The sequence below is a fragment of the Chrysemys picta genome, chromosome 6 (assembly GCF_011386835.1).
Source record: "Chrysemys picta bellii isolate R12L10 chromosome 6, ASM1138683v2, whole genome shotgun sequence".
NCBI lineage: Eukaryota > Metazoa > Chordata > Testudines > Emydidae > Chrysemys > Chrysemys picta.
In genome coordinates, this window is record NC_088796.1 from 813,345 (window position 1) to 834,796 (window position 21,452).

A 21,452-nucleotide genomic window follows, 5' to 3' on the forward strand; every position below is an offset into this window, starting at 1 on the left:
TTTCTGGGGGGACGGGGCAGTCCCCAGAACCGTTGTGAGGGTTGGAATTGGTCTGGGTAGCAGTAATGGGGACTGATCGGCTGTGACTTTTCTTTGGCAGGTGAAGCAGGAGTGGGGACCGTCCAGCCGCCACCATGGTTGCCCTATCGCTGAAGATCAGCATTGGCAATGTGGTGAAGACCATGCAGTTTGAACCCTCCACCATGGTGTACGACGCCTGTCGGATCATCCGGGAGCGCGTGCCTGAGGCACAAATGGGGCAGCGTAAGTGACAGGACCCCCAGAGGCGCAGGGGGTAGAGATGGAAAACTCCCATCAGGTCCCTGTCCCCAGCCAGAACCATCACTTTGCCCAGGGGTTACTTATCCCCAGCAGTGGGGCTCCCTTCCCAGCTGGGAGACCAATCCTCAGCTTGACGCATCTTGCGGCTGCTCCAGCTGGATTTCCCCTTAACTCCACCCGTTCCTCGTTATGCCCCCAGATACCACCCCAAATAATGCCAAGTCTTTCTGGGGCTTGACGCCCTTCAGATTCCTGTCAATGCTGTGCCCTGTATCCTGAGGTTTAGCGTTTGCAACCGCTGAGGTCTAGTCCTGGCTCGGCAGCTTTGGGCAGGTTCGTTCCCCTTTCTGCATGTATCCCACGTGGCACGAGTGAGAACGTTACTGGATTTTTATGGCCAAAAGCAATGGTGAAGCCCAGGGGCTTACCCCAGCAAGAGAGTGGGACCCACAGGCGGTTCACACTCTAAAGGGGTGCTCTCTGGGACGATTACAGGACCTCAGAGAGAGCACTGGACCTGTGACTCCATGACAGAGGGTATCCAAATAATTCCCATTGGCCACCGCCAGCACCAAGGGGACAGAGGGGGAAGTGGCACAGGAAACCTTCCCCTGCCCCCACATTTCGTCCCTTAATAGTGCTCAAGGGAATCCTGTGGCTGAGAACGAATGGGCTGTAAAAGGAGGTGAAGAGCTTGTACGTTTCAGCAGCTGCGGGGGTATTAGTCAAGGGGGCAAACTGCATTTCCTGGTTTTCAGAGGGTCTGCGGTAGCTCAGCTCAGTATTCTGCAGGGGATGAGACACCACCAAGCAACCATCATTCTGCGTTAACAGCGCTTTTTGCCATTGAGTTTTTAACAGGAAAAGATGTTGTTGTTAGCGGCTCATAGTCCTGTTTAGACAGTCGTACGTATCATGTCCTGCGATTAGCATGCTGAGCCTCACAAATACACACATCAGCTGGGCCCCACCAGCCTTGTTTCAGCCCCCCCCCCCCCTTCAGCCATTCCTCTGACCCAGTCATGCTCCCACCTGGCCCCTTCCCCACTTCTCTACCCAGGCCTCCCAGCTGCAAGCGGGGAAAGCATCTCCCTGAGGTCTTCACTCCCTCACATACAAATGTTTCTATTACGGTTCCTCCCCCGCACCTGTCCTATAACCCAGCTCCCACCAGTGTCTAGAGTGAATGGCAACTATGTAAAAGCAGAATTATGTTGAAGTGTAGGAAGGCTGGGTATGGGAGGACTGGGATCCACTGGCAGAGCTGTTGAGAGCATGGGCGTTGGGGTGCACTGGCAGAGCTAGGGTCGCAGGGGTTGGGGTGTGTCACAGATTGGTGCTAGAGCCCATCAGTGAGCCTGACCCTGTAGGGGTCTCGCTCTTCCTCCAGGGTAAGCTACACAGCTTCACCGCCTCGTACATTCTCAACGCGTGGATGAGACGATGGTGTAGGGAGGAGCGATTTAGGCTTATTAGGAACTGGGGAAACTTTTGGGAAAAGAGGAGCCTATACAGGAAGGATGGACTCCTCCTAAACCAAAATGGAACCAGATTGCTGGCACTTAAAATTAAAAAGGTCATTGAGCAGTTTTTAAACTAAGGGCTGGGGGAAAGCCGACAGGTGCAGAGGAGCACGTGGTGTAGACAAAGACATCCCTTAGAGGAGGATCTATTAATGGAGATTCTCTATGTCCTAGTAAGGAGGAGAGGATGGAAGATGATAAAATACAGCTAGGATCTGATGAGAAACAGTCAAATGAAAAAAAGCCCCATTCAATTACATCATGTAATAGCAGACAGCTAAAAAGTGACAAGTTTTTAAAGTGCTTTTTTACAAAGGCTAGGAGTCTAAATAATAAAATGGGTGAACTAGAATGCCTTGTATTAAATGAGGATTTTGATATAACAAGCATCAGAGAAACGTATCAGTGGGATACAGTAATACCAGGGAACAAAATATATCGGAAGGACAGAACAGGTCGTGCTAGTGGGGGAGGGGCACTATATGTGAACGAAAGCGTAGAATCAAACAAAGTAAAAAATCTTAAATGAACCAAACTGTACCACAGAATCTCTCTGGAGAGTAATTCCACGCTCTAGTAAGAAGAATGTAGCAGTAGGGATATATTACCGACCACCTCAGCAGGATGGTGATAGTGACTGTGAAATGCTCAGGGAGATTAGAAAGGCTATAAAAATATAAAACTCAATAAAATTGGGGGTTTCAGATATCCCCATATTGACTGGGTACATGTCACCTCAGGACGGGATGCAGAGATAAAGTTTCTTGACACCTTAAATGACGGCTTCTTGGAGCAGCTAGTCCTGGAACCCACCAGAGGAGAGGCAATGCTTAGTCCTAAGTGGAGCACAAGGTCTGGTCCAAGAGGTGAATATAGCTGGACCGGTTGGTAATAATGACCATAATGTAATTCAATTTAACATCCCTGTGGCGAAAAAACACCACAGCAGCCCAACACTGTAGCATTTCATTTCAGAAAGGGGAGCTACACAAAAATGAGTTAGTTAAACAGAAATTCAAAGGTACAGCGCCAAAAGTGAAATCCCTGCAAGCTACATGGAAACTTTTAAAAGACCCCACAATAGAGGCTCAACTTAAATGTGTACCCCAAATTAAAGAACACAGTAAGAGAATCAGAATGATTTAGTTGGGGTTGGTCCTGCTTTGAGCAGGGGGTTGGACTAGTTGACCTCCTGAGGTCCCTTCCAACCCTGATATTCTATGATTCTATGAACCAAAAAAGTGCCACCATGGCTAAACAACAAAGTAAAAGAAGCAGTGGGAGACAAAAAGCCATCCTTTAAAAAGTAGAAGTTAAATCATATTGAGGAAAATAGAAAGGAGCATAAACTCTGGCAAATGAAGTATAAAAATATAATGAGGAAGGCCAAAAAAAGAATTTGAAGAACAGATAGCAAAAGACTAGCAAAATATAAATAAAAATTAAGTACATCAGAAGCAGGAAGCCTGCTAAACAACCAGTGAGGCCACTGGACGATTGGGATGCTAAAGGAACACTCAAGGGCGATAAGGCCATTGCAGAGAAACTAAATTAATTCTTTGCATCAGTCTTCACGGCTGAGGATGTGAGGGAGATTCCCAAACCTGAGCCATTCTTTTTAGGTGACAAATCTGAGGAACTGCTCCTGATTGAAGTGTCATTAGAGGAGGTTTTGGAACAAATTAATGAACTAAACAGGAATAAGTCACCAGGACCAGGTGGTATTCACCCAAGAGTTCTGAAGGAACTCAAATGTGAAATTGCAGAACTGTGACGGGTTCGGTCACAGAGACCCCCTTGGGACTGTCACCTGATGTGCTGAGACTACCTCTGAGCCCGTTTTCTCTGCCAGTTTGGTCTTCCAGAACCCTGCCTTGTTGAGCCAGACACGCAAGCCTGCTGCAACACAGACCCCCAAAGCTGCAGACTTAACTGAAAACAGCTTAAGTGCTCCTATCTCCAGCTCCCAATGGAATCCAAACCCCAAATAAATCCGTTTTACTCTTTATAAAGCTTATACAGGGTAAACTCATAAACTGTCTGCCCTCTATAACACTGATAGCTATAGAATCATAGAATATCAGGGTTGGAAGGGACCTCAGGAGGTATTTAGTCCAACCCCCTGCTCAAAGCAGGACCAATCCTCACACAGATTTTTGCCCCAGATCCCTAAATGGCCCTCTCAAGGATTGAACTCACAACCCTGGGTTTAGCAGACCAATGCTCAAACCATTGAGCTATCCCTCCCCAGCTGTTTGCTCCCCCAGGTATTAATCACTTACTCTGGATTTAATAATACACAACAGTGATTTTATTAAGTATAAAAAGTAGGATTTAAGTGATTTCAAGTAATAACAGACAGAACAAAGGAAGTTACCAAGCAAAATAAAACAAAACCGGCAAGTCTAAGCCTAGTACATTTAAGAAACTGAATACAGGGAAATCTCACCCTCAGAAGGAGTCTAGTCTGTGAACATCTCTTAGTCTGGGTGCAATCCTTTCCCCAGTACAATTCTTGTTAGTTCCAGCTCAGGTGGTGATAAAGGGGATTTCTCATGACTGGCCGCCTTTGTTCTGTTCCACCCCCTTTTATAGCTTTGGCACAAGGCGGGAATCCTTTGTCTCTCTCTGGGTTTCCACCCCTCCTTCTAAATGGAAAAACACCAGGTTTAAGATGGATTCCAGTATCGTGACATGTTCACATGTCCTGTGAGACTTCATTACTCACTGGCTGGCACCCAGGTATACAGGAAGGCTTACAAATAAACAGCCATTTACAACCAATTGTCCTAGTTGATGGGAGCCATCAAGATTCTAAGCCACCATTAATGGCCCACACTTTGCATCATTACAATAGGACCTCAGAGTTATATTTCATATTCCTAGATTCAGATACAAGAATGATACATTCATACAAATAGGATGACCATACTCAGTAGATTATAAGCTTTGTAATGATACCTTACAAGAGACCCTTTGCATAAAGCATATTCTAGTTACATCATATCCACACTTACAAACATACTTTTATAAAAATATGGAGTGCAGTGTCACAAGAACTACTAACTGTGGTTTGTAGCCTATCATTTAAGTCAGCTTCTGTACCAGATGACGGGAGGTTAGCTACTGTGATGCCAATTTTTAAAAAGGGCTCTGGAGAGGATCCCGGCAATTACAGGCCGGTAAGTCTGACTTCAGAACCGGGGAAATTGGTTGAAACTATAGTAAAGAACAGAATTGTCAGACACATAGATGAACATAATTTGTTGGGGAAGAGTCAACATGGTTTTTGTAAAGGGAAATCACGCCTCACCAATCTGCTAAAATTCTTTGGGGGGGGTCAACAAGCATGTGGACAAGGGGATCCAGTGGATATAGTGTACTTAAATTTTCAGAAAGACAAGGTCCCTTACCAAAGGCTCTTAAGCAAAGTAAGCTGCCACGGGATAAGAGGGGCGGTGCTTTTCAGGAATCAGTAACTGGTTAAAAGATGGGAAACAAAGGGTAGGAATAAATGGTCAGTTTTCAGACTGGAGAGAGGTGGTGTCCCGCAGGGGTCTGTACTGGAACCAGTCCTATTCAACATATTCATAAATGACCTGGAAAAAGGGGTAAACAGTGAGGTGGCAAAATTTGTAGATGATACAAACCTACTCAAGATAGTTAAGTCCAAAGCAGACTGCGAAGCGCTACAAAAGGATCTCTCAAAACTGGGTGACTAGACAACAAAATGGCAGATTAAATTCAGTATTGATAAATGCAAAGTAATGCACATTGGAAAACATAATCCCAACTATTCATATAAAATAATTGGGTCTAAATTAGCTATTACCACTCAAGAACGATCTTGGAGTCCTTGTGGATAGTTCTCTGAAAACATCCACTCAGTGTGAAGCGGCAGTCAAAAAAGCAAACAGAATGTTAGGAGCCATTAAGAAAGGGATAGATAATAAGACAGAAAATATCATGTTGCCTCTATATAAATCCATGGTACGCCCACACCTTGAATACTGTGTGAAGATGTAGTTGCCCCATCTCAAAAAAGATATATTGGAATTGGCAAAGGTTCAGAAAAGGGCAACAAAAATGATTAGGCGTATGGAGCGGCTGGCATATGGGAAGAAATTAATAAAATTGGGACTCTTCATCTTGGAAAAGATGACTAAGGGGGCGGATATGATTGAGGTCTATAAAATCATGACTGGTGTGGAGAAATTAAATAAGGAAGTGTTATTTACTCATAACACAAGAACTAGGGGTCACCAAATGAAATGAACAGGCAGCAGGTTTAAAACAAACATAAGGAAGTATTTTTTCACTCAATGCACAGTCAAGCTGTGGAATTCCTTGCCAAAAGATGTTGTGAAGGCCAAAACTGTAACAGGGTTAAAAAAAAATTAGATACGTTCATGGAGGACGGGTCCATCAATGGCTATTAGCCAGGACGGGCAGGGATGGTGTCAGTAGCCTCTGTTTGCCAGAAGCTGGGAATGGGCGACAGGGGATGGGTCACTTGATGATTCCCTGTTCTGCTCATTCCCTCTGAGGCACCTGGCACTGGCCACTGTCAGCAGACAGGATACTGGGCTAAATGGGCCTTTGGTCTGACCCAGTGTGGCCATTCTTCAGCTCTTAGACTGGACCTTTGGGCTTGCAGCACTCCTGTTCATCATAGAACCATAAGATTAGAAGGGACTGCAAGGGTCATCTGGTCTAACCCCTGCCAAGATGCAGGATTTGTTGTCTTCGCCCCGTCAGATCCAGTCAGCAAATCCAACTGAGAGTGTCCCTTATTGAGACTTGTCCACTGCTCCGGGATTAATGCACCTCGCCCAGCATCTGCAGTGATACTCACACAGCGCTGCCGGAACAGTTGGGTCTGTCTGTCACCTGGACAAAGCACAGGGAGCCCTTAGCTTAGCCCAGAGAATTGACGCTTAGAGCATCATCCTGTCTGGCCAGCCCAGAGCCCAGCCAGGCTGTAGTGACCCCCTTGGTTCAAGCCCTGTCTGTCTCTGTCTGACCTCCTTGGTCAGACTGCTGGTGAGAGCCCAACTCCTCCCAACTGCCAGCTCTGATCCCCCACCTCATTCCTCTCCAGTCCTTTGATTGTTGTTCAGCTTGGGGAAGGGTGGGGAAATCTTCCTCTCTCTGACTTGTTGGTTGCTAGGTGCCAATATCTCGATGATTAGATTTGTTTTTGTCTTCTCCGATGCTCTACTGATGTGGGGATTAAGGCCCAGACAGCTACTCCCACACCTATGTCTGTTCACCTGCCCTGAGAGCAAATAGCCCTTTTTCACCCCGTTGGGTAACAATGCAGCATATAGGGGAAACTGAGGCACACACAGGCTTCATAAAAATATTACAAAAAATTCCCAATTTGTCAGTGTGCACTTGCAAATCCGGGAGGTGCCATGCCTCCCTCACCAGAGCCTTCAACCTCTCTTCCCTCCCTTACCATCCATCCCCCTTTCTGCCCCGCCCCTCAACCCTCCTTCCTGCAGCCTCAACCCCTCTCCCCCATTCCACCATTTTTTTGCTCCAAAATACCCTTCCCAGGAACATTCACATGTCTAATCTTTTCCCAAAAAGACTTTGTTTACATTCTCTCTCTCTCTCTCTTCCGCCCCCCGCCCCATAAAGTTGCCACCCATAACTTGCAAATTGTAGCAATCTCCAGCTAAGTCCTACCAGACCGGGACAATGCTCCACAAATCTAGGACTTTCAGTGTTTAAACTGGACAAATGGCCTCCCTACCTTTGAGTGAAATGATCCCAGATTTGGATCACTAACATTCCCCTGAGGTACACCACATTTCAAAGCAACCAGAGGAACTGTTTGGATTTTAGAGCATGTGCAAGACCCTAGCTTTTGAAGCATATAAAATGGTAGGAATGGAAACCCTTTAGTTGTTTTTCTGAATTGGCACATTAGGGCTGTCAATAGAATACCATTTAATTTAAATATTTTTGGATGTTTACTACATTTTCAAATATATTAATTTCAGTTGCAACACAGAATACAAAGTGTACAGTGCTCACTTTATATTTATTTTTTATTACAAATATTTGCATTGTAAAAAACAAAAAAATTGTATTTTTCAATTTACCTCATTACAAGTATTGTAGTGCAATCTCTTTATCATGAAAGTTGAACTTAAAAATATAGAATTATGTGAAAAAACAAACAAACTGCATTCAAAAATAAAACAATGTAAAACTTTAGGGCCTGCAAGTCCACTTAGTCCTACTTCTTTGTCAGCCAGTTGCTAAGACAAACAAGGTTGGTTACAATTTGCAGGAGATAATGCTGCCGGCTTCTTGTTTACAATGTCACCTGAAAGTGAGAACAGGCGTTCGCATGGCACTGTTGTAGCTGGCGTTGCAAGATATTTACGTGCCAGATGCGCTAAAGATTCATATGTCCCTTCATGTTTCAACCACCATTCCAGAGGACGTGCATCCATGCTGATGACGGGTTCTGCTTGATAATGACCCAAAGCAGTGCAGACCGATGCATGTTCATTTTCATCATCTGAGTCAGATGCCACCAGCAGAAGGTTGATTTTGTTTTTTGGTGGTTCGGGTTCTGTAGTTTCCACATCCGAGTGTTGCTCTTTTAAGACTTCTAAAAGCACGCTCCACACCTCGTCCCTCTCAGATTTTGGATGACACTTCAGATTCTTGAACCTTGGTTCGAGGGCTGTAGCTATCTTTAGAAATCTCACATCGGTACCTTCTTTGCGTTTTGTCAAATCTGCTGTGAAAGTGTTCTTAAAAATGAACGTGTTTTGGGTCATCATCTGAGACTGCTATAACATGAAATATATGCAGAATGAGGGTAAAACACAGAGCAGGAGACATACAATTCTTCCCCCAAGGAGTACAGTCACAAATTTAATTGACACATTATTTTTTTAACGAGCATCGTCGGCATGGAAGCATGTCCTCTGGAATGGTGGCCGAAGCATAAAGGGGCATACAGATGTTTAGCAGATCTGGCATGTAAATACCTTGCAACACCGGCTACAAAAGTGCCAGGCGGATGCCTGTTCTCACTTTCAAGTGACATTGTAAATAAGAAACAGGCAACAGACTCTCCCGTCAATATAACCAAACTTGTTTGTCTGAGCGATTGGCAGAATAAGTAGGACTGAATGGACTTGTAGGCTCTAAAGTTTTACACGGTTTTGTTCTTGCGTGCAGTTATATAACCAAAAAAACCCCTGCATTTGTAAATTGCACTTTCATGATAAAAAGATTGCACTACAGTACCTGTATGAGGTGAATTGAAAAATACTGTTTCTTTTGTTTATCATTTTTACAGTGCATATATTTGTAATAAAAATAATAAAGTGAGCACTATGCACTTTGTATTCTGTTGTAATTGAAGTCCATATTGAAAATATAGAAAGACATAAAAAAATCGAATAAATTTCAATTGGTAGTCTGTTATGAGTGCGATTAATCACGATTAATTTTTTTGAGTTAACTGCTTGAGTTTACTGCGATTAATGACAGCCCTAGTAACAATGAACATTTTCTTATATACTGTTCCCGACTGGAGTCCCCCCAAGAGGCAGAGAGCGCTAAGTACTACCTTGGGTAAGGCTCAACAGAGTGAGACCATTTTGACCTACAGCTCATCAATAGTTGGTCGAGGGGGGTGGGGGGGCTTTTTAAAAAATGGCTTGGGGAGGGGGTTATATATCCAGAACACCTGGTTCAAATGTCTCCACCTGTGGGTCACTGACCTACCCTGTAGCCTTGTGAGGCACGCCGAATTTCAGAGAAATCTGACTAAGCATGTTGACTTTAGAGGACTTAGAACAGTTGACCTTTAAACAGATGTCATGATGCAACTGCAACTACAGTGGTGCTCCCACGTCCCTATAATACTGTGTCCAGTTCTCGTTTCCACACTTTTCAAAGAATGTTGACAAATTGGAAACCGTTCAGAAAAGAGCTTCAAGCATGATCGGAGGTCTGGAAAACCCTCCTCGCAGCAGGAGATTGAAGAAGCTCAAATATTTATTTTAACAAAGAGAAGGTTAAGAAGTGGTTTGATCACAGTCTACAAGTATGTGCACAGGGAGAAGATTTCTGACAGAGGGCTCTTTGATCTAGCAGACAAAAGTATAATGAGACCCAATGGCTGGAAGCTGAAACTAGATAAATTCAGACTAGAAATAAGGTACAAAATTTGAACAATGAGGATAATTAACCATTGACACGACTTACCAAGGAATGTGGTAGATTCTCTGTCACTTAGTCTTTAAATTAAGATTGGGCATCTCTTTCCTAAGGATCCGCCTGAGCTCGACCACAAGCAGTTGGCTAGATGCATGAAGGTGAGGTGCTCTGGCCTGGATTCTGCAGGAACTCAGATGGGATGGCCTTAATGGTCCCTTCTAGCTTTACAGTCTACAAATCTGTGAAAAGGCTTCAAAGACTAATGTTCTCCAAAGGCCTAAGATGTTGTGACCCATGGTGCCTGGGGCAGCCCTCACTGAAAATGCCAAGGTCAGGGCAGGCTGCAAAAGGGAGAGTAGATTCTCCCAAAGACTGGTGGGTAACACTGAAGTAAACTTGCCAACCAGTCACAGACTGTGCTTCTGACCCCCCTTTTCCCCCCTCCACTGGTTATCAAAAAGCCAAAAAAAAAAAAAAAAAAAATCACCCAGCCCCTTTTATTGCATTCCAGTTCTCTGGCTCCCAATCAGCACCTAGGTCCAGTACAGTGAGAAGTTATTTAACACTCTTCTCACTATACAAAATTTTCTTCTGATTCCCAAATGGCCAGCCACATACCCAGGCCAGTATTAGGTTGGAGCTTACCCAAAATACCATGCTGCTGGTGATCTTTTCTTTGAGACGATAACCAATGTTTTCAACAAAGGAAATGCAGTAGGTCTAATCTACCTGGATTTCAGTAAGGCATTTGATACAGTTCCACATGGGAAATTATTAGTTAAATTGGAGAAGATGGAGATTAATATGAGAATTGAAAGGTGGATAAGGAACTGGTTAAAAGGGAGACTACAACAGGTCCTACTGAAAGGTGAACTGTCAGGCTGAAGAGAGATTACTAGTGGAGTTCCTCAGGGATCAGTCTTGGGATAAATCTTATCCAACATTTTTATTAATGACCTTGTCGCAATAATTGGGAATGTGCTACTAGAATTTGCAAATGAAACAAAATTGGGAGGGATATGGAGAAGGACCAAAATATCATACAAGAAGATCTAGATAACCTTGAAAACTTTGAAAATGTAAGTAATAGAAATGGGGTGAAATTTAATAGTGCAAAGTGCAAGGTCATGCTGTTGGGGAGATGAGGAGAAAGACCTGGGTGTATTGGTCTGTCATAGGATGACCATGAGCTGCCAGTGTGATGTGGCCTTGAAAATGGTGAATGCAGTCCTAGGATGTATCAGGCGAGGTATTTCCAGTAGTGATAGGGAAGTGTTACTTCCATTATACAAGGCATGGGTGAGACCTCATGTGGAATAGTGTGTGCAATACTGGTCTCCCAGTTTGAATTAATCTCTCTAAAGCATGGAACAGTTGCAGAGAAGGGCTACTAGGATGATCTGAGGAAAGGAAAACCTATGTTATGAGAGGAGACTCAAGGAGCTTGGCTTGTTTAGCCTAATCAAACGAAGGCTGAGGGGAGATATGATTATTGTCTATAAATACCTCAGAGGGATAAACACCAAGGAGGGAGAGGAGTTATTTAAGTTAAGTGCCAATGTGGACACAAGAACAAACTGTATAAACTGGCCATCAACAAGTTCAGGCTTGAAATTAGACAAATTTAGGACGGACGAATCCCATTCACTGTTACAGACTAGGGACCGAATGGCTAGGAAGCAGTTCTGCAGAAAAGGACCTAGGGGTTACAGTGGACGAGAAGCTGGATATGAGTCGACAGTGTGCCCTTGTTGCCAAGAAGGCTAACGGCATTTTGGGCTGTATAAGTAGGGGCATTGCCAGCAGATCGAGGGACGTGATCATTCCCCTCTATTCGACATTGGTGAGGCCTCATCTGGTGTACTGTGTCCAGTTTTGGGCCCCACACTACAAGAAGGATGTGGAAAAATTGGAAAGAGTCCAGCGGAGGGCAACAAAAATGATTAGGGGTCTGGAGCATGACTTATGAGGAGAGGCTGAGGGAACTGGGATTGTTTAGTCTGCGGAAGAGAAGAATGAGGGGGGATTTGATAGCTGCTTTCAACTACCTGAAGGGGGGTTCCAAAGAAGATGGATCTAGACTGTTCTCAGTGGTACCAGATGACAGAACAAGGAGTAATGGTCTCAAGTTGCAGCAGGAGAGGTTTAGGTTGGATATTAGGGAAAACTTTTTCACTAGGAGGGTGGTGAAGCACTGGAATGGGTTCCCTAGGGAGGTAGTGGAATCTCCTTCCTTAGAGGTTTTTTAAGGTCAGGCTTGAAAAAGCCCTGGCTGGGATGATTTAGTTGGGAATTGGTCCTGCTTTGAGCAGGGAGTTGGACTAGATGACCTCCTGAGGTCCCTTCCAACCGTGATATTCTATGATTCTATAAAGGTTTCTAACCATCAGGGAAGTGCACTTCTGGAACTGCTCCCCTGGGAAGGGTGTAGGGGCAGAAAACCGAACTGCCAGGACTGAGTTTGATAAGTTTATGGACTGCATGGGATTATGAGATGTGGCCCATCGGTGACTGCTGTTGGCAAATATCTCCAACAGCTAGAGATGGGACTCTAGATGGGTAGGGCCCTGAATTAATACAGAGAATTTTTTTTCCTGGTGGGTCTTGCCCATATGCTCAGAATCTAATTGCTGTATTTGGGCTCAGTAAGGAGTTTTCCCCCAGGTCAGATTGGCAGAGACGCTGGGCCTTTTTCGCTTTCCTTTTCAGCATGGGGCACAGGTCACTTGATGGTTTAAACTAGAGTAAATGATGGATTCTCTGAAACTTGAAGTCTTTACATCAAGTTTTGAGGACGTTAGTGACTCAGCCAGAGGTGAGGGGTTTATTACAGGAGTGGGTGGGTGAGGTTCTGTGGCCTGCAATGTGCAGGAGGTCAGACTAGATGATCATGATGGTCCCTTCTGGCCTTAAAATCTGAGTCTAACTTCCCGCCACTGGATCATGTTTCTCTGCTAGACTGAAGAGCCCATTATTAAACATGAGTTCTGCGTGTAGATACTTAGACTGATCACGTCACCCCTTAACCGTCTCTTCGTTAAGCTGAGTGGATTGTGCTCCTTGAGTCTATCACTACAAGGCAGGTTTCTAATCCTTAAATCATTTTTGTGGCTCTTCTCTGAACCCTCTCAATTTTTTCAACATGCTTCTTGAATGGTGGACACCAGAACTGGACACAGGATTCCAGCAGTGGTTGCGCCAGAGCTAAATACAGAGGTAAAATAACCTCTCTGCCCCTACTTGAGATTCCCCCGTTTGTGCATCCCAGGATTGCATTAGGCCCTTTTGGCCACAGAGTCGTATCCATCACAACCCCAAAATCTTTTTTTGAGTCACCGCTTCCCAGGGTAGAGGGCCCCATCCTGTAAGCATGGCGTGCGTGCTTTGTTTCTAGATGTATACATTTAGCCATATTAAGACGCATACTGTTTGCCTGTGCCCATCTTACCAAGTGATCCAGATTGCTTTGTGTTAGTGACCTGTCCTCTTCATTATTTACCACTCCCCCAATTTTTGTGATGTCATCTGTAATGTTTATCAGTTAGGATGTTGTTTTCTTCCAGGTCATTCATAAAAATATTCAATACTATAAGGCTAAGAACTGATCCATATATGACCCCATTTGATGATGATTCCATGTTTACAATTGCATTTTGAGACCTATCAATTAGCCAGCTTTAAATCCATTTAATATGTGCCATGCTAATTTTATATTCTAGTATTTTAATCAAAATGTTGTGGTACCAACTCAAATGCCTTCCAGAAATCTATTACATCAGCACTATTACCTTTTATCAACCAAAATTGTAATTTCATAAAAAAGATCATTACTTTGGCAAGATCTATTTTCTATAAACCCATGTTGATTGGCAATTGTTATATTCCTTTAATTTTTTATTAATGAGTCCCATATCGGCCACTTCATTATTTTGCCTGAGATTGATGTCAGACTAACAGCCCTATAATTACCCATGTCATCCCATTTACCCTTTTAAAATATTGACACATTTGCTTTCTTTGAGACTTCTTGAACTTCCCCTGTGTTCCAAGACTTATTGAAAAATCAACATTAATGGTCCAGTGAGCTCCTCAGCCAGCTCTTTTAAAACTCCTGGATGCAAGTTCTTCAGACCTGCTGATTTAAAGAAGTCGTCTAACTTTAGCAGGTGCTGTTTAACGTCCTCCTGAGATACTAGTGCAATGGAAAGAGTGTTGTTATATGACGATATTGTTTTTTACCAAATATAAACAGAAATATTTATTGAACACTTCTGCCTTTTCTGCATTCTGCATTGCTAGTATTGATAATTCTACCATTTCCATCTAGTAATGGACCAATACCACTGTTAGGGTTTTTTTTGTTCTGAATATACTTTTAAAAAATCCTTCTTACTGTTCTTAACTCTGCCAGCCATAGATTTCTCCTCATGTCTCTTTGCTTCCCTCAGCAATGTTCTTATCACTTACATTTCCTGGGAACCCTGGGACCATGAGTTTCTTCAATCCAGGGACCCTGCTTTCTTTCCCCTCCAGTAACAGGCCCCTCTTCTAATGGAAGTGTTTTCGACTCTGTTAACCCCGTCGGCCTTTCCAAGCCTCATGCCCTGCTGTATCGGCCATTGTGGTCTCTGGTATCTGAGACCCAGTGTCCTTCGGAACCCAGCCCTCCCAGGTGCCTAGTGCTCTATGCCAGCTAGTAATCCCCATGGTCTCTGACACCCACGGGCAGACCTGCCCACAGTACCCGCTCCCAGTTGGCGGAACCATCTGACACCTGTTCCTTTTCTGTGTGCAAGGGCTGAGCCTGTCTGGTTGCTGTCATGGCGGCCGGGCTTTCCGCCCAGCCAGAGTTGTCGTTGGGGATATCGGCCATCTCGCACTTCAGACAGTTGTAAGCATCGCTCTGCGTCGTCATCGGCCTTGCTGGGAGTGGGTCTTGGGTCCCACTCCTAGAACATGTTGTAACGGTGAACACTCCCTGCTGGAGGGCTCCCTGGCATCCAGTGTGGAACCAGAGTTACATCTCTGCCTCAGTTTCCCCTAGTGAACTTTTAGTAAGCTCAGTGAGGCTTGTACACAGTGAACAATATATACAAGGGCTCTAGTTTATTGTATTAACTGCCAGACGTGGTAGGGAAACGCCTTCTCTTTCTGCTGTCAGTCCCCAGGCTTCTCCGCTCCCTGGGCTCTGCAGACCCTCCCCTGTGGCCTCAGGCAAGCCTGGAGAGCTCTGTAGTGCTGTCCTCTGAAGCATCCCATCTGTGTCCTGGGGCTGTTCCTTTCCCCGGGAGCCCCTGGGAGTAGCTGCTTACCTAGCTCCTTGTAGTTTCCTTTCTCTGTTCTAGGCTCCGGCCTGAACCATCCGAATTCTTTGAGGCGCAGGTGTTCCTGAGCTGGCTGCCAGCTGCTTGTCCAATCAGCCATTCACGGGTGGGTCTGGCTTGGCTTGTTCTCCTTAGCAGCACCTGACACAGGTGCCTGTCCCTTCAGAGGGCCACCCAGGACAGGGCTTCACTCCTGCTGCAGCTGATAATTTGACCTGGCCTTAACCCTGCAGTACCTCGAGGTGCCTCTGCCCAGTTCACACAACTTTGGCGTTAGTAGGGGCCGCCAGGGTCATCTCATCCAACGCCCGGGCAAGGTACAGGGTTTGTTGTATCTAAACCATCCCAGACAGACGGGTCCGGCCTCCTTTTGAAAACTTCCAGCAAAGGCGCTTCCACAACCTCTGTAGGCATCTGTTCCATTGGCGTCCTGTTCTGACAGGTAGGGGGTGTATCCTGAGATTTAATCGAAAGCTGCTCTGCTGTAGTTTGAACCCATGGTGTCTTGTCTTGTCCTGTCCTGTCCCCTTTTCTCTATCTGAAGACCACTGTCATGTCCTTCTTAATCTCCTCTTATCCATACTAAACATACCCAGTTCCTTCAGCCTTTGCTCATATAGCTGCATTCCATCCCTTTGATCATCCTTGTCACTTGCCTCTGGATCCTTTCCAGTTTCTCTACATCCTTTCTACACAGTGATGACCAAAACTGGACACAGTACTCCAGCCTAGCAGCACTGAATAGAGCGATACTGTCACTTCCTGCGACTTGCATGCTATGCCTCTGTTAATCCAATTGAAAACTGCATTTGCTTTTTTGCCACAGCATCGCATTGCTGACTTGTGTGGAGGTTGTGATCCACCGCAGCTCCCACATCCTTCTCTGCAGTGCTGCTGCCCAGCCAGTTGTCCCCCAGTCTGTATTTGCGCACTCGGTTTCTCTTCCCTACATGAAGCACCTCACATTTGTCTTTATTAAATTTCATTGTGTTATTTATAGCCCACTTCTCCAGTTAATCAAGATCCCTCTGAATTTTAGCTCTATCCTCCTAAGTGTTGGCAACCTGCCCTAGCTTTGTGTCATCTGAAAATTTGATCAGGATGCTCTCTTCCTACATCCAGGTCATTAATAAAGCTGTTAAACCCTGGACCCAGAACAGATCCCTGTGGAATCCCACTAGAGACCTCCTGACATCATTCCATTAATAGCTAATCTTTCTTTGTGGTTGTTTAACCAATTATGTATCTACTTAGTAGTAGTTCTGTCGAGCCCGCATTTCTCCAGCTTAGCTATCAGAATGTCACCTGGGACGGTGTCAAAAGACTTGCTGAAGTCCAGTTATACTATGTCCACTGCATTCCCCCAGCCACCAAACCAGTTACCCTGTCAAACAAAGAAATCAAGCTGGTTTGGCATGATGTGTTGTAGGTAAATCCATGCTGGCTGCTAGTGATCACCCTCCGTCCTCCCGGTATTTGCAAATTGAATGTTCTATGCATGGCTCTAGTAGCTTCTCAGGTATCGAGGTCAGGCTGACTGGTCGATTGTTCCCAGCTCCTCCTGTTCCCCTTCTTTTAAAGATGGGCCCTACGTTACACTTCTCCAGGCTTCCGGGACCTCTCCTGTCAGCCATGAGCTTGTAAATATCGTTGCCAGTGGCTCCGAGAGTTCTTCAGCTAATTCGTTCAGTACCTGGAGGTGAATAGCATCCAGCCCCGCTGATTTGAATTCATTCAGATTGGTCAGAAGATCTGACGTGTTCTTTACTTGTCCTGATCTGCATCCTTTCCCCTTGATTGTCTGTGATAACTTTGCTGGTCGTCTGGTCACCTGTTATTTTTTGTGAGAAGACTGAAGCAAAGTAGGCATTGAGCAACTCTGCCTTCCTCTCATCTACCGTTACAAGCTCACCACCTGCACTGAGCAGCACACCATGCCATCCTTGATTGTTCTTTTTTGTCTGACAGATTTGAAGAGCCCCCCCCTCCCACACTCGTCTCTAACATTCCTTGCTTTGTAACTCATTCAATTGCTCACCCTTTGTCATTTCCCTTTAGCTGGTGCACAGGCCACATGATTCCTGTCCAGTTAATTTTGAGAATAAGCTTTTGCCACAGTCTGGATTTGTTACCGCTTTCCTGATGCCATCTCTTTCCTGGCCAGTATTTCCTGGCTGTGTATTCCTAGGTAGTTCCTGTTTCTGGTACGGGAAGAGAAATCACAGGCTATTGTGCCTTAATTATGCTGTCATTTCGGGTTCCCTGCCACCTTCCCCGCTGGTGGGCTTTATTCCTGCTTCCCAGTGCAGGGTACTCACTAGATTTCTGAACTTCCCGGCATTTGTTCCCCTGCAATCTGAGCCCTTTGTGCAGCAGTGTTCTGAGACGGTCTGTTCCTCGCTGTGTTTAATTCAGTCAGCTTGGGGTCGAAGTGCCCAGCTTCCCTCTCGCTGTCTTGCTCTAGGCAGCTCCTCGCTACCCATGGTCGGGGCTCTTCCTGGCTGAGTTCCTGGTGCTCGGCACTACTACGTTTTCTTCGGTGGGGTTTTCTTTGAGAAAATAGATGAAGACAAGACAGATCCTGGTGACTTTCATGCCATTTGGGATCCTGTCAGAGGAACGATGCAACAGCCACTAGACTAGATGAGCAAAATGCTGATGCCTCAGGAACTCCTGATACTATTGGAGAGCAATTGAGGAGATGACTCTGTATAATCAGCTACCAGCAGCCAAAGCTAGAGTGGGGAAGCTGGGCAATTCGCTAATGCAGCGTCCATCCGTCCTTGACACAGAACTCAGTGAGAGGGAGATGCCGTGTGTGGGACTTGCATGCTAGTCGGAGGGTGGTCCTGCTCTCTCTTCCCCAACGTGCCGTGCAGTGGAGGGAGTTCTCTCCATGTCTACGCACCTTCAAAATTCAGTGCAAGTTTTTACCTCTGTTCGTAGTGGTTGAGGGTCTGGCTGCCTCCCCTCCTCCCTCCATTGCCTGGACACCTCAGCACGCACCTTATTCTCCATCTCTCTGAACCGTGTAGCTGCATGTTAGACATTCAGGTGGGAGGCTCCAAAGCTCTACACAACTCCATCCTCCTGCATCTCCTCACCCTGTCCCCCTCGGCCTCCTCATTCTGCCAAAAGCTCCTTCACCTCCCCCGGTCTCTCCTCTGCCCCCCCCCAGAACAGCCTCTCCATCCATCCCTGCACCTCTGTAATGTTAGGAAACTCTGCTCTTGGGGCCAGGGGCCTGGGCTGGCTGGGCCAGGGAGCTGAGGGGCCCATGCTGGGAGAATGGGGACCCAGGATCATGGGCCTGTGCTGGGAGAGTCTGCTCTGTTTTTCAGCCAGTGATTTTGGGCTGTTCCTTTCGGATGAGGACCCGAAGAAGGGGATTTGGCTGGAAGCTGGGAAGGCTCTGGACTACTACATGCTCCGCAATGGGGTAAGTGCCCAGTCCCCGCCCCGAGTCCCCATGCATCCCTCCCCAAGCTCTGCACTATGACGTGCCCTGCAGTGCAGTACGTGCCTCTACTGCTCCCAGCCCCAGGGCAGGGTTACTCGTGCTTCCTTAGAGGTTTTTAAGGCCCGGCTTGACAAAGCCCTGGCTGGGATGATTTAGTTGGGGTTTGGTCCTGCTTTGAGCAGGGGGTTGGACTAGATACCTCCCGAGGTCCCTTCCAACCCTGATAGTCTATGATTCTATGCTCTGCAGTGCCTGGTGCAGCCTGCTCCATAGCCCTGGGTACTCCCTCCCGTCTCCCTGGCATGGCTGTTCCTCAGGGGTGGGCGGGATTCCCTGGTACAGAGGGGAGGGCGTGGGGACCGCATGCCCCTGCGGGCGTGCCCGGACACCGGCGCTAACACTGAGTGCCTGTGCTGCAGGACACCATGGAGTACAAGAAGAAGCAACGGCCGCTCAAGATTCGCATGCTGGATGGGACGGTTAAAACAGTCATGGTGGACGACTCCAAAACGGTCACAGACATACTCATGACAATCTGTGCCCGGATTGGTAAGGGACGGAGCACCGCCCAGGCCAGAGCCGGGGGCAGGATGGGAGGGGGCGATGTCTGGCTTGGGGAGGTGGGGGGGAATGAGGGGATGTTGCCTAGCTGTGGGGGGGGCGAGAGGATGGGGAGGGGGCATTGCCGGGCGAGAGGATGGGGAGGGAGCATTGCCCGGCATGGGGTGAGGGTGGAGAAGGAGCGTTGCCCAGCCTGGGGGGGTGCGGGGGCAAGAGGATGGGGAGGGGACATTGCCGGGCGAGAGGATGGGGAGGGGGCATTGCCTGGCATGGGGTGAGGGTGGAGAAGGAGCGTTGCCCAGCCTGGGGGGGTGCGGGGGCAAGAGGATGGGGAGGGGGCATTGCCGGGCGAGAGGATGGGGAAGGAGCATTGCCCGGCCTGGGGTGAGGGTGGAGAAGGAGCGTTGCCCAGCCTGGGGGGGTGCGGGGGCAAGAGGATGGGGAGGGGACATTGCCTGGCTGTGGGGGGTCGGGGAGAGTGGGGGGCAGTGCCAGCATTCAGGTAGGGGGTGCTGTCATTCAGGGGCACTGCCCAGGCAGGCGGTGTCCGTGCCCCATAGGGAGTATTGCAGGGATGCTGAGCTGGGCAGGGGGAGCTCCGTGTTCTCGGGGGACTCCCCAGCCTGTGGCGGCCAGGCAGGCTGTGACGGGCACTGCGCTGTCTGCCCCTGCAGGCATCACCAATCACGACGAGTACTCACTGGTGCGGGAGATGATGGAGGAGAAGAAGGAGGAGATCACCGGCACCCTCAAGAAGGACAAAACCTTGCTGCGGGATGAGAAGAAGATGGAGAAACTCAAGCAGAAGTTGCACACGGACGATGAGTGTACGGACCTGCCCTATGCTGGGGGCAGGAGGGGTGGGGCCAGCCCGCACTGCAGGCAGCGAGTGGGCAAGCGGGCGCCGTGGGGGGAGGTCAGTCCCGGGGGTGGCCGGTGCTGTGGATGGAGGGAGGTCGCGGTGGGAGTGGGGGGTCGCCCCTGCATAGTGTCTCTCAGTGCCCTAGGTCGGTCAGTCAGTCTGTCCCTCCCAGCCCCGTGCCCTGGGCAGGGACTAGCTGCGGGCCGGCGTTCGGCCCTGCTCACATTCTGTGCTCTCGGCAGTGAACTGGCTGGATCACGGGCGAACGCTGCGCGAGCAAGGCATCGACGACAGCGAGACGCTGCTGCTGCGACGCAAGTTCTTCTACTCCGACCAGAACGTGGACTCCAGGGACCCTGTGCAGCTCAACCTGCTCTACGTGCAGGTACCCGTCCCCCAGCCTGCCCCCTGCCACCGCAGCTTAGCTCGTGACCCTTTCCCCGCTCCCCAGGCCATGCCGGTCCTCTCCAGCCTCAGCCCCATGCTGCTCAGGGCTGGTGTCCTGGCCACAATGCTCTGGGGCGTTGCAGTGTGGATTGCGCGCTGTTACCTGGTGCAGGGCAGCTCTCCATGGCTGGGAGCCGGCGCTCTGCTGGCCGATTGTGCTCCATGGCCGCTGACAGGAGACTAAGAGGGACTTGGCTTAGTTTGGCGCAGGAGAGATTTAGGCCCTGTCTACACTAGCACTTATGTCAGCAAAAGTCATGTCACTCAGCATGTGAAAAACACCCCCTCGTGTGCCCAGCGCTCGGTCGGCGGGAGACGCTCTCACCCGACACAGCTACCACCACTTGGGAGGAGGGGGGGGGGGGGAATTGTTGTGTCACTGCTCTCCAGGTGACATCATAAGTGATCTGACAGTGGCCAGTGTGGACGTGGCCTGAGTCTGGACGTTAGGCCCCCCAGCTCTCTCCCCACAGGATGGTTCAGTAGGTGACCTAAGGAGGCCGTGGGGTCCCCGTCATTGCAGGGTTTTGGGAGCGGACAGGACAAACCCCGTCAGGGATGGTTTGGTATCCGTTAATCCTCCCGCAGCACAGTGGGCTGGACTGGCTGAGCTCTCGGGGTCCCCTCCAGCCCCGCCCTGCTGTGCTCCAGGGGCCCCAGCACAGCTTCCTGCTCCCTTCTAACCCTTTCCCTGGGGGAGTAGCAGTGTCGGCTTGGGGGGGTGCGGATGGGAGATGGGCTGCCCTGGTCTGGCACCCCCTGTCCCTCAGGGGCTGCCGCCACTTAGTCCCAAGGAG

General features: G+C 47.9%; 1 protein-coding gene across 3 annotated transcripts in view; it reads left to right on the forward strand.

Moving 5' to 3' along the window:
• Nucleotides 1-21,452, forward strand: part of TLN1 (talin 1) — a 143,678-nt gene that overhangs the window by 54,958 nt on the left and 67,268 nt on the right. For all 3 annotated transcript variants that reach the window (XM_065598567.1, XM_065598569.1, XM_065598568.1), the window contains exons 2-6: nt 101-264; nt 18,667-18,764; nt 19,205-19,334; nt 20,021-20,173; nt 20,451-20,593. In XM_065598567.1, coding sequence (XP_065454639.1) covers nt 135-264; nt 18,667-18,764; nt 19,205-19,334; nt 20,021-20,173; nt 20,451-20,593 — 654 coding nt within the window. In that variant the 5' untranslated portion in view covers nt 101-134. The remainder of the gene's footprint in view (nt 1-100; nt 265-18,666; nt 18,765-19,204; nt 19,335-20,020; nt 20,174-20,450; nt 20,594-21,452) is intronic.